Below are 13483 nucleotides of genomic sequence, written 5' to 3' on the forward strand. Positions count from 1 at the left end.
TTCTGTGATTTCCACAAGTTTTCCTTCTTGATGTTAGAGCTGATTGTGTATACTGTAATCATCCATTTCCAGATCAGCCACCAATATTTATGTGCTAAAGCCTGAATTTCAGGAAAAAAGATACAAAAATACCGATCTCCAAGCGATCCAACAGTGGATGTGAGAAGGGTGGGGGTGCACGGTACGAGGCGCAGAAATGTTTGGTGATCACGATAAGTGTAAACTGCTGATATAGAAGATAAGCAACAAAGCGCCAGGTTACTGCCGTCTGTAGAGCCCTCCGAGCGCCATAATGGCGGGACTCACTAGACATGCGAGATCTTCACCTCAGCCTTCCTAAAAAAAAAAAAAAAAACACTCAACACTTCCCTGTGCGGTGTAGAATAAAATAAGAACATTCCCAGCAAATAATACGGAAAAGAACCTGCACGCACGTCGTATGCTTATCGCGAGGTGCCACCGTACCCCGAAGGTGGGTATTTATCATGTTCACGTCTTGTCCAGTCCTGTGCTGCACCCGTTGTTTTGAGGCCACCATGGTTTGCTCAGCTTGGCCTACATTTCCCATGGCTGAACTCCAAAACATTGAGTAACGCAACAAGACTGCCATGACATAAATCCAGTCTTAAAGGGGTTGCCCAGACTGTGGCTACAAGTCTGCGGACGGCGTCTCCAAGGGTGCATGAAGTCCCCTCATTTGCCCTTGAATTAAAGAGGTTGTCGGTCCAGCTTTAGGGTACTGTGTGACTGCAGACTTGTGAATCCTCATATCGCGAGCACCACACACTGTAAGGATTCTCCGGTACCAGGAGGTCACGTGACCACAAGTATGAGATTTGCTTACTCTCAGGCACATTCCGACCTGACATGTCCGGCCTCGCTCACTACACTTCCAGCAAGTGAGGCCGTGCAGGTTTGGATGGCACATGAAAGCATGTATGGAAACAGCATACTTGTAGTCAGGCACATGCCCGCTTCCAGGGCTGGAGAATCCTGACAGAGCACAGTATGCGCAATGTGAGGGTTCACAAGTCTGCAGCCACATAAAGCATCTCTAGACTTGCAGCCTCAGGCCGGACAACCCATTTAAAACAGAAGCCCACTAGTACAAGAGGCGCACAACTCTTTAAAACTTTGCCACATACTGTGCTGTCTTTTCTGCACAAGACTGAAGTCCACATTCCGGCATATACACTCACTGGCCACTTTATTAGGTACACTTGTCCAACTGTGTGTTAAGACTTAATTTCTAATCAGCCAATCACATGGCGGCAACTCAGTGCATTTAGGCATGTAGACATGGTCAAGACAATCTCCTGCAGTTCAAACCGAGCATCAGTATGGGGAAGAAAGGTGATTTGAGTGCCTTTGAACGTGGCATGATTGTTGGTGCCAGAAGGGCTGGTCTGAGTATTTCAGAAACTGCTGATCTACTGGGATTTTCACGCACAACCATCTCTAGGGTTTACAGAGAATGGTCCGAAAAAGAAAAAAAAACCAGTGAGCGGCAGTTCTGTGGCCGGAAATGCCTTGTTGATGCCAGAGGTCAGAGGAGAATGGGCAGACTGGTTCGAGCTGATAGAAAGGCAACAGTGACTCAAATTGCCACCCGTTACAACCAAGGTAGGCAGAAGAGCATCTCTGAACGCACAGTGCGTCGAACTTTGAGGCAGATGGGCTACAGCAGCAGAAGACCACACTGGGTACCACTCCTCTCAGCTAAGAACAGGAAACTGAGGCTAAAATTTGCACAAGCTCATCGAAATTGGACAGTAGAAGATTGGAAAAACGTTGCCTGGTCTGATGAGTCTCGATTTCTGTTGCGACATTCGGATGGTAGGGTCAGAATTTGGCGTAAACAACATGAAAGCATGGATCCATCCTGCCTTGTATCAACGGTTCAGGCTGGTGGTGGTGGTGTCATGGTGTGGGGAATTTTTTCTGGGCACTCTTTGGGCCCCTTGGTACCAATTGAGCATCGTTGCAACGCCACAGCCTACCTGAGTATTGTTGCTGACCATGTCCATCCCTTTATGACCACAATGTACCCAACATCTGATGGCTACTTTCAGCAGGATAATGCGCCATGTCATAAAGCTCGAATCATCTCAGATTGGTTTCTTGAACATGACAATGAGTTTACTGTACTCAAATGGCCTCCTCAGTCACCAGATCTCAATCCAATAGAGCATCTTTGGGATGTGGTGGAACGGGAGATTCGCATCAGGGATGTGCAGCCGACAAATCTGCGCCAACTGTGTGATGCCATCATGTCAATATGGTCCAAAATCTCTGAGGAATGCTTCCAGCACCTTGTTGAATCTCTGCCACGAAGAATTGAGGCAGTTCTGAAGGCAAAAGGGGGTCCAACCCCTTACTAGCATGGTGTACCTAATAAAGTGGCCAGTGAGTGTATATAATAGCAGACCCTTTTATGCTATAATTGTTGTGGCAGCAATAATAAGCTATTAGAAAAGTGGCAGAGGTGGAATCAAAAATATAAAAAATAAAAAAATCACCAAGTTGTTTTTTTAGCAAACCAGGCATGTACCAAATTGGCGGCTTTTTCTTCAAGAAAACTAGAACAAAATCAAATACATAAGTTTACAGCTCGCTGACGAGGTTCCCGGCCACCTGTTCTGTTGACCGATTTCCTTGGGAAGCGCTTCTCGAATGCTGCAGAGGGAAAGCTGTTGGGAGAGTGAGGATCTGTGGCTCAGCCATACCACCGGCCCCCACTACTCAGGAGCCCACTCACCACCATCAACCTAAGGGCAGGTTCACACAACAGATTTCTCCAAACCCGAGAAAAACATCCCAAAGAGTTTGATCAATGTGGCGATTAAAAAAAAAAATGTCTCGCGTCAGTCTGAAAATATTTTTCCATGGATCAGTAGACTTGAATTGCCGATTATGATCTGACATGCTGTCCATGAAAACCACAGAGGAGGCGGCGGGGCCAGCGCTCCCAAGGCGGCGGCGATAAGGGGTCAGTGATGTGCTATCCTAGCCCTTTATCACACGTGTATGGCCGGCTGCACAGGGACAACTCCACTAGGCCGTACACCAGCAACAGCCTCCTGCATGGACACCATCGGCACACAACCTCTACCAATCAGGCATTAAAGGGGACGTTTTTCCAGCCTTATATTTTAGGAATACAGGTACAAGGGCCCCTTTGTAAGCACATAGTAGATGCCAGTCCATGCACTGCGTTCTGATCTTACTCCCATTTATATGTCCGTCTGACTGCAGCCTCATAAGAGGTTTCCTGAAGGTTCTGTGCGGGCACCATCTGAGTCCGCCTAAGAAGCTCAGTCGCTATCTTGGTTGAAAAGAACCCAAATCACACTAAGGTTTTGCTATGAAATCCAAGAGCAACATGATGTATGGGCAGAGATCCTGATTCCGGTGTTGAGTCACTTACTGGGCTGTTTAAATACAATCAGTGACTTAGCAGCAGATTATCACTCCAGGACTTGGTGTCTCGTGCCTCCTAGTCCAGTGCCCCAAGCACTGACTGACTGTGCACAGCCTATATATATTGTACACAGAAAGCAGCCAGTGATGTGGGTTATACAGGGCTCAGCATTCCAAGCTCTGCAGCAGAGAAAACATCACCACTGCTTCACCCAGTAAGTGACACATAGCTGGAATCTGGGGCTCTGTCCCTCCATCATGCTGCTGACCGATTCCCTTTACGGTTTTGAATTTAACCACTAAAATATGAAGAAAAAATAAGCCTTAGAGCTCTGATATAGAATCACCGGAAGTGCAACCGGCCTGCAGAATCCACACAGAAAAACTGAAGACGAACTAATGGCAGCACGTTCCTCACCATTCCACCCACACAGAATTTCTCCCTTCCCCCTACATTATATGGTAAAATTAATGGTGTCATTGAAAACTTAGACTCGGCCCGTGACACACGAGCCCTTATACGTCAGTGGAGAACGTATAAACTACCGTAACTTGTGGCTATTGGGAAAAGGTGAAAATAATACAAAAGGGCAAAAATTAAAAATGCCCGAATTTGTTAAGAGTTTACTTTAGCAAAAGTGGAAACTGAGAGACTCATTGCTAAGGAAAGTAAAACAAACCCCAAACTATTCTTTAATTATATAAACAGTAAAATGATTGTAATTGATGGTGTCGGCCCTTTAAAGAACAATGAGGGTGAAATCATAGAGAGCGATGTGGGAAAAGCAAATGTTTTAAATACTTTTTTCTCAACAGTGTTCACACAGGAAAAGGATTTGCCAGGGGAAATGCAGAGTGATAATGTAAACTCCCCATTAAGTATTAGCTGCCTAATCCAGGAAGAAGTGCAGAACCGCCTTAGTAAGATGAAAATTGACAAATCACCAGGCCCTGATGGCATTCACCCTCGGGTATTAAGGGAGTTAAGTAATGTGATAGACAGTCCTCTATTCCTTATATTTAAAAACTCTATAGACACAGGGTCTGTTCCTTTTGATTGGCGGCAAGCAAATGTGGTACCAATATTCAAAAGGAGTGTAAAAGGGAACCTGGGAACTATAGGCCGGTAAGCTTAACATCTGTTGTGGGCAAAATTTTTGAAGGGTTTCTAAGGGATACCATTATGGAATATCTCAATGTTAATAAATGTTTAACTCCATATCAACATGGATTTATGAAGGATCGCTCCTGTCAAACTAACCTGATCAGCTTCTATGAGGATGTAAGCTCTCAAATGGACCAAGGAGAATCATTGGATGTAATTTATCTCGACTTCTCTAAAGCATTTGACACTGTCCCACATAGAAGATTGGTAAGTAAGATGAGAAAGCTTGGGCTAGGGGAAAATGTGTGTAGATGGGTAGGTAGCTGGCTTAGTGATAGAAAACAAAGAGTGGTTATTAATGGAGCATCCTCAGATTGGGCCAGGGTTACTAGTGGGGTACCACAGGGGTCTGTATTGGGCCCCCTACTATTTAATATATTTATTAATGATCTAGTGGATGGCTTACACAGTAAAATATCAGTATTTGCAGATGATACAACTATGTAAGGTAGTTAACACAAAGGAGGACAGTTTGCAACTACAGACAGATCTGAGTAAATTGGAGAATTGGGTTGAAAAATGGCAAATGAGGTTTAACACAGATAAGTGTAAGGTTATGCCCATGGGAAGGAGAAGCAGATGCGACAATTACTTACTAAATGGGAAACTGTTGGGGAAATGAGACATGGAAAAAGACTTCGGCATCTTAGTCAGTAAGAAGCTAAATTGGAGTGCCCAGTGTCAGGCAGCTGCCACCAAAGCAAATAGGGTCATGGGATGCATTAGAAGAGGTCTGGGGACACGAGATGAAAACATAATTCTCCCTCTGTACAAATCACTCGTCAGACCACACTTGGAGTTATTGTGTGCAATTTTGTATGCCGGTGCTCAAGAAAGACATTACTGAACTTGAAAGGGTTCAAAGGCGGCTACTAAAATGATAAATGGAGTTGGTTCACTACAATACCCAGAAAGGTTATCAAAATTAGGTCTATTTACTCTAGAAAAGAGAAGACTTAGGAGAGACTTAATATATATGTACAAGTATATCAGAGGGCAATGCAGAGATCTGTCCAATGAACTGTTTGTACCAAGGACTGTGACAAGAACAAGGGGGCATTCTCCTCGTTTGGAGGAAAGACAATTTCTGCACCAGCATAGAAGAGGGTTCTTCACGGTAAGAGCAGTGAGGCTCTGGAATTCTCTTCCTGAGGAAGTGGTGATGGCCAACTCACTGAATGAATTTAAGAAAGGAATGGATGCTTTTCTTGTGAGTAACAGTATAGAAGGTTACGAATAACAGAATATTATAGGTAGATGGTTGACCCAGCTTAGGGGAAGGAATTTTTTTCCCTATGGAGAAAATTGGCTTCTACTCTGTGGGTTTTTTGCCTTCCCCAGGATCAACAATGCAGAACAGCTGCACTAAAAATAGGCTGAACTAGATGGACATAAGGTCTTCCTTCAGCCTTCAAAACTATGTTACTATGTATCCGGGCTATTGGGGGTCTCAGTGCCGCCCCCGTTAGTCAAAATCTGCAGCACAAAAAGGATATGTAGCAATGGGGACAAGCAGACATTTTGGTTACCATCGATACAGAAAAGCTGGCGGAGCCTCCTCCGTGCCGCAGCAGCCTCCCCACCACGCAGCCGCGCGCACACGCAGCGGCAGCCACCCCCGCGCGCACACGCAGCGGCAGCCACCCCCGCGCGCACACGCAGCCGCCCCAGCGCACCCCCGCGCGCACACGCAGCCGCCCCAGCGCACCCCCGCGCGCACACGCAGCCGCCCCAGCGCACCCCCGCGCGCACACGCAGCCGCCCCAGCGCACCCCCGCGCGCACACGCAGCCGCCCCAGCGCACCCCCGCGCGCACACGCAGCCGCCCCAGCGCACCCCCACACGCACACGCAGCCGCCCCAGCGCACCCCCGTGCACACATGCAGCCGCACACACGCAGTGGTAGCCCGCACCCTACGAGGGACCACAGGCAGAATGGTCGGGCAATTAGTGAAAATCACCCTTATAGCCAGCAGGTATGCACAAGTGCTGGGAGTTGTAGTTTCACAAGCCGAACATCACCGCTTTATCCTATGTGACCACACTGCTCATAGAACTACAAGTTCCAGCAAGCAACTCGCGCTCCTCCAGCAGGCAGTGGCCCGCGCTTTACCACCTCCGCCTTTATATAACGCTCACTCACCAGTCCGTCTATCTGCACTTGCTTCACCGGGATCTCCGCTGCGGCCGGGGCCGCGCTGCCGGCTTCTCTACGAGATGCCATCCTTTCAGCTGCCGGGTAGAAAGAAAGAGAGCGAGAGCACACGCGCGGCGGAAACAGGAAGTGGGCGAAGGTCTGACGTCATCCGGCTGAGGCGGGACTTGGCGAGCGCCATCTTAGTTGTGGGTAAAGAAATTCACATTTTTTTTACGTTTTCTTTAGGCCCCTAAATAGCATTATATGGAGTATGATTAAATGGAACCTGTCAGGAGGGTTATGCATGGTAAGGCTTCTTTTACATTTACCGTGTTTTTGCTTGCTGTTTTTACAGCCCCAATAGATTTCTATGGGGCCGCAAAATCGGCCCTCAATAATTCCACGGTGCGCCGTGTGCCGTATGGCCGTGAGGGCCGTATTTGCGGCTGTGAAAAAAGATTGAGCCTGCGCGATTTTTTTCATGGCTAACAGACACGGCCCCCACTGAAAATCAATGGGGCCGCAATAACGATGGAAGTTTCTTTTTGCAGGGCACGGTCACTTCCGGTTTTGTGGAACGCCGTTTTTTTTCCAATACTTCTTCCATAGTATTGGAAACATGGAAAACAGCGATCCGCAAGTTTTTTGCCGTCAGTTATTGCGGCAGACCGTAAAAATTGTGGCGATGCGGCCCCCAAAAACGGGCCAATAACGGGCCACAAAAAAACCCGGTAAGTGTAAAAGAAGCGCCTAACCCTACAGACAGTGTGAGGTTGGCGCTGTAAGGCCTCATGCCCACTTGCGATTAAATTGGACTAATTCAATCCGATAAAAAAGCGGATTGAATTTGTACCAATGTTAATCTATCGTTGTGTCTTCATCTGCGTTTTGTTTCCAGATCGGATCGGATCACGATCGGGCTGGAATAAAATTGCAGCATGCTGCGATTTGCTGCGAGTCTCAGACAAGACTCGCCAATGCAAGTCAATGAATGCGAGAGAAAAACGCACAGCACTCGCACCATGCGTGTGGGTCGCCCTCCCAGGGCTGTGGGGTACTCAGTACCGGGCCGGTCTCTCAGAAGGGATTGTCACAGCAGCGGTGACCCGGTCCGTGGCCCTGGGCGCCCATGTAAAAAGGGTTGAGTTGGGAATAAAGTGGTCACTACTTCTATTCCTCCGGTGTCTGCTGCAGGACCATTAGCTTCCATACAACCTCGGGGACCGGGCTCCAGATCATGCGCTCTCACTGGGAGGGAGCTCTCTGTCCTCAGCTCAACCTCCAGCTTCTCTCCACACATCTACACTCGTTGCCCTCATCACACTAACTATTTCCCCTCCTGGCCCTCAGAGCGCGCTCCTCCCCCACTCCTGGTTCAGAGCTCCCTCTGCTGGCCTGGAGTGGGAACTGTGTTGCATGTAAAAGATTAACTGCTAGAGAGACCCTTCCTTGCTTCCAAGCATGACATCACCCTCCCTGGAGGAAGAAAATGCCATTGTGGCGGCCATACTCCTGGGGGCGCCACACGTGTGCTGTCCGTTTTTTACGCACCATTGTCCTTAGAAAAGCCGGCAATTCATATGCATCTACAGTAAAATTACACTGACAGGTTAAAAAAAATACATGCATACACATAGAATAGGTGTATATATATATTTATATATATACTGTGCAAACTGTAAAGCGCTGCAAAATATGTTAGCGCTATATAAAAAAATCAAGATTATTATTATTATTATTATTATTATTATATATATGTCAGTGACACATATAGAGATATATGTATATATAGAAAAGTAGCCATTAATTCAATTGTCGGGTTCAGTAAACTAATTGCAGAACCTGACAGGACATATAGTAAACCATGTCATTTCAAAACGATTTATATGTCAGTGTTTAATACATTTATTAGTTTGTGTTAGGAAAAAATTGGAACTCTAGGGGTTAAATTAAAGGCTATAATCGTGGGAAAAAATTGCGTGGGCTCCCACGGTATTTTCTCCGCCATAGAGGGCAAGCCAGTGAGTGAGGGCAGATATTAATAGCCTAGGAAGGGTCCATTGTTCCCCCCCCGGCAAAGAACATCTGCCCCCAGCCACCCTAGAAAAGGCGCATCTATAACATTCGCCTTTTCTGGCACTTAGCCTCTCTATTCCCACTGCCTTTAGTGGTGGCATGTGGGTTAATAGTGGGTTAATATCACCTTGCCATTCTAAGGTGACATTAAGCCGGGTTAATAATGGAAAGGTGTCAATAAGACACCTATCCATTACTAATCCTACTGTATAGTAGTAAAGGGTTAAAAAAGACACACACATTAATTAAAAATTCTTTTAATGAAATAATTACACAAAGTTTTTGACAAAATTTATTATGCTGCCAAATCAAAAGAATCCCTTGTTCTCCTGTAACAAAAAAAATAAAAAACAACAATATCCATACCTCTCCGCCGTTCAGTCAGGTCCCCCACTGCAATCCATCACAAGGGGTTAACTAGTTTACAACCGGGACCAGTGCTAATGCTACTGGCCCAGCTGTAAACCAATGCAGAATGAATGAAATCATGTCTGCGCAGGCACCCCGGCTGACCGGAGATGAACTGATTAGCGTGGGAAAATTTCTGAACTTTTTCCCACGCTCCTGAGTTCACCTCGGGTCAGGCGAGGACTCCGCGCAGCCTCACTGACTACCGCTGGTGTCACTGAGGCTGCACAGAGTCCCCGGCTGTGTAGTGTTTTACTTCATTAAAAGGTTTTTTTCTGCCTGTGTGTGTTTATTTAACCCTTAACAACTATAGGATTAGTAATGGATAGGTGTCTTATTGATAACTCTCCATTACTAACCGGGCTTAATGTCAACTTACAATACAAAGGTGGCATTAACCCCTTATTACCCCATATGCCTCCGCTACATGGCAGTGGGAAGAGAGAGGCTAAGTGCCAGAACTGGCGCATCTTACAGATGTGCCATTTCTGGGGCGGCTGCGGGATGGTGTTTGTAGCCGGGGGGGGGGGGCAATATCCATGGCCCCTTCCTAGGCTATGAATATCAGCCCACAGCTGTCTGCGTAGCCTTTCTGGCTATTATAGGGGGACCCCACGTCATTTTTTTTGGGGTGTCCCCCTATTTTAATAGCCAGTAAAGGCTATGCAGACAGCTGCGGGCTGATGTTCGTAGCCTGGGAGCATCCATGGGTATTACCCGCTTCCCAGGCTATAAACACCGGCCCCCAGTCGCCGGCTTTCCCACTCTGGACTTGAAAATTGTTCAGGAGCTCAAGCAATTTTTTTTTCCATTTTTTTAAAAATTAAACAGATATTGCGTTTAAGGCCGGGGTCACACTTGCGAGAAACTCGCACGAGTCTCGCACCTCAATACCCAGCAGTGCAGCCGACACTCGGGACCGGAGTGTGTGACTGCATTGAGGTGCGAGACTCGTGCGAGTTTCTCATAGTGTGACCCTGGCCTAACACAGATTTTTTCTATCTATAGATAGATAGATAGATAGAATGAGATAGACAGATCTATAGATAATATTTATATATCTATCCCATATCTATCTATCTATCTATCTATCTATCTATCCCATATCTATCTATCTGTGTGTGTAATGAAGTGTGGGTTGGACAAATGTAAAAGAGGAGGTTGGACCAGAAATGGCATCACAAATCTTTTTTTTTTTTGGTAAATAACATATCTTTATTTACAAAAACGCATACAATCCGCATGAAAAAAACGCAGGAAAATCCGCATCCGCATCAAAATTTTTACCTGCGTTTTCTTTCAAGAGGTGCAGATACTGTGCAGGAAATTCTTCAGGCAAATCTGCAACGTGTGCACATACCCTAGGGTCACACCAGTGTATATTCTCTCATCCAAGAGAATCCGGTCAATTTGGCACAGTTTGATCAGAGTGTAAACCGATTCTCATGGTAGAGAAGATGGAAAAAAAAATTCTCCATTCTGCCAGTCAGTAGAAATCGGACTGCACTCAGATGTCATCCGAGTGTAGTCCAGTATATTCCACACACTCATTGACCTGCACGGCTGAGTGAAATTTGAATATTGGATTTTTTTCCTCTACCGGCGCTGTCCCAGGAAAAAAATCTGACTTGCGCATGGAGCAATGGAATAACAATGTTTTGTCGGATGGCATTGACACCAAAAATACGGCCGTGTGCACGAGCCCTTACAGTGTTGCTAGAAGTGCCAGCAACAGCGTCACATGGTTCTGTATATGTAATACCCCCTTTTTAGTATAGACTAATTCCAGGTGCCACGGCCTCCGGACGTGCACAGTGTAGAGAGCCAGAAGACCACACAGCGGCATACACAGTGTAGTGACCGTTCTTAAAGGACTTATCTCAGACAAGACATATCCGCCTGCTCAGCTATTTTTGAAGATAATGAGAAACTGGGTCTGAGCAGAAAAAGTAAATTAATGTGCATGCAAAATGTAATTGCATATGAACACATGACCTTTACACAGAGAAAACCAAAAGCAAAAAACAAAACAAATATCCTGGATTTACTTTTTTATTCCAGGATATTTGTTTTGTGTTTTGCTTTTTATTTTTGAAGATAGGTGTGTCTCCCCGAATTGTAAATGTTCCAGAAATGTCTGTGATGCGAATAACACTTTAAATAATGAATGATTCCATTCACTGACATCAAACAGAGGAGCTTCTGCGTGACGTCACATCTATCATTCATGTGACCACTGTAGCCAATCACTTTGTCTCAGTGGTGATGACTGGAAAGTACAGCTTGTAGCTGTCAAGACCAGTGACTGGCTGCAGTGGTCACATGAATGATGGACGTGATGACCTTCAGGGCGGCGGGGGAATAAATAAGAAATTAATAATTAAGTTATCATTTTAGCAGATTTTCAACTTATTTAGTAGAAGTCCACACTATCTATAAACAGGGAGATGGTGAGGGAACACTTAGCTAATGTAAGTGAATTCAAGCCTCCAGGTCCCAATGAATTACATCCTAGGGTACTGAAGGAGCTAGCAGAGCAAATTATTGAACCCCTCTCCATAATCTTTGAAAATTCTTGGAGAACAGGAGAAGTCCCAGAAGGTTGGAGAAGAGCAAATGTTGTCCCTATTTTCAAAAAGGGGAAGAAGATGGAGCCAGGAACTTACAGGCCCGTGAGCCTAACATCTATACTAGGAAAGATATTTGAACAAATTATTAAACAGCATGTATTTAAGTACATAGATTAGAATTCAGCAATTAACCAGAGCCAGCATGGGTTTGTAGCAATCAAGTCATGCCAGACAAATCAAATTTCCTTCTATGATGGAATCACTGACTGGGTGGATCAGGGAAATGCGGCAGATATCGTATATCTCAACTTCAGCAAAGCACTTGATAAAGTATCTTATACTATACTTATTGAAAAAATGACCAAGTATGGGATTGACAATTCTACGGTTAGGTGGTCAGTGATCGTACTCAAAGAGTGGTAATAAATGGTTGCACATCAATTTGGAGCAATGTCTCAAGTGGGGTACCATAAGGCTCTGTCTTTGGCCCAGTGTTGTTTAACATATTTATCAATTATTTAGATGGAGAAATTGAGGGTAAACTGATTAAATTTTCTGATGGCACAAAGTTAGGAGGGAGAGCTAACACTAGAAAGGAAAAGGATTAAAAAAGATTGAAACAAACTGGAACTGTGGGCAGCAACTAACAGAAGGGAGACTTTTTAAAGTCCTAAATCTGGGCAAGAAAAATGATACATACAGAATGGGAGGAATAGAACTAAGCAACAGCACATGTGAAAAAGACGGTTATACGAATAGATCACATACTGCACGAGTCAACAGTGTGATGCAGCAGCAAAAAAGGCAAACACAGTTCTAGGATGTATAAAGAGAAGCATAGAGTCTTGATCACGTGAAGTAATTATCCCCCTGTTCTCCTCCTTGCTCAGGCCTCATCTGGAATACTGTGTCCAGATTTGGGCACCACATTTTAAAAAAGACATCAACAAACTGGAGCAAGTTCAGAGAAGAGCTACCAGGATGATAAGCGGACGGCAAACTATGTCCTACGAGAACGGTTTAAGGATCAGGGAATGTTTAGCTGACAAAAAAGAAGACTAAGAGGAGACTTAATAGCTGTCTAGAAATATCTGAAGAGCTGTCACAGTGTAGAGGGATCATCCCTATTCTCATTTGTAGCTGCAAACACGAGACGCAATGGGATGAAACTGAAACGGAGAAGATACAGATTAGAAGTTAGAAAAACTTTTTGACAGTGAGGGTGATCAATGAGTGTAACAGGCTGCCATGAGATGTGGTGAGTTCTCTTTCAATGGAAGTCTTCAAACAGAGGCTGGACAGACATCTGTCTGAGATGGTTTAGTGAATCCTGCTTTGAGCAGGGGGTTGGACATGATGACCCTGGAGGACCCTTCCAACTCTTAACATTCTAGTATTCTATGAATCCCCCTTTAAAGTGTCCATTTTTTTTCTCTTGGAACATAATGCAGAGCAACCGAAAGACACGCCCCTGAGGATCCTATGAGCCACACCCCCTTAGTAAAGACCATACATATAAAGACCATATCTCTGGAACCGTATGGCGAATTTAAAAAAAAAAAGCGGAATGATCAGTGGCAGTGGGAATAAAATAGGAGCAAACATTGTCCACTTTTGACCTGGTGACGGCTCCTCTTTAAGGTATTTCCGTCGCGGCACAAGTGGATTATTTCCTGTAAACATTAATACAAAGCAAAATAAATTCCC

General features: G+C 45.2%; 1 protein-coding gene across 1 annotated transcript in view; it reads right to left on the reverse strand.

Annotated features, from left to right (window-relative positions):
* Positions 1–6883, reverse strand: part of EIF3H (eukaryotic translation initiation factor 3 subunit H) — a 155413-nt gene extending 148530 nt beyond the window's left edge. The window contains exon 1 of the mRNA XM_073590224.1: positions 6729–6883. Coding sequence (XP_073446325.1) covers positions 6729–6809 — 81 coding nt within the window. The 5' untranslated portion in view covers positions 6810–6883. The remainder of the gene's footprint in view (positions 1–6728) is intronic.
* Between the last annotated feature and the right edge of the window lie 6600 nt (positions 6884–13483).

Source organism: Dendrobates tinctorius, unplaced genomic scaffold (assembly GCF_039654945.1).
Source record: "Dendrobates tinctorius isolate UK_male_01 unplaced genomic scaffold, ASM3965494v1 ptg000116l, whole genome shotgun sequence".
NCBI lineage: Eukaryota > Metazoa > Chordata > Amphibia > Anura > Dendrobatidae > Dendrobates > Dendrobates tinctorius.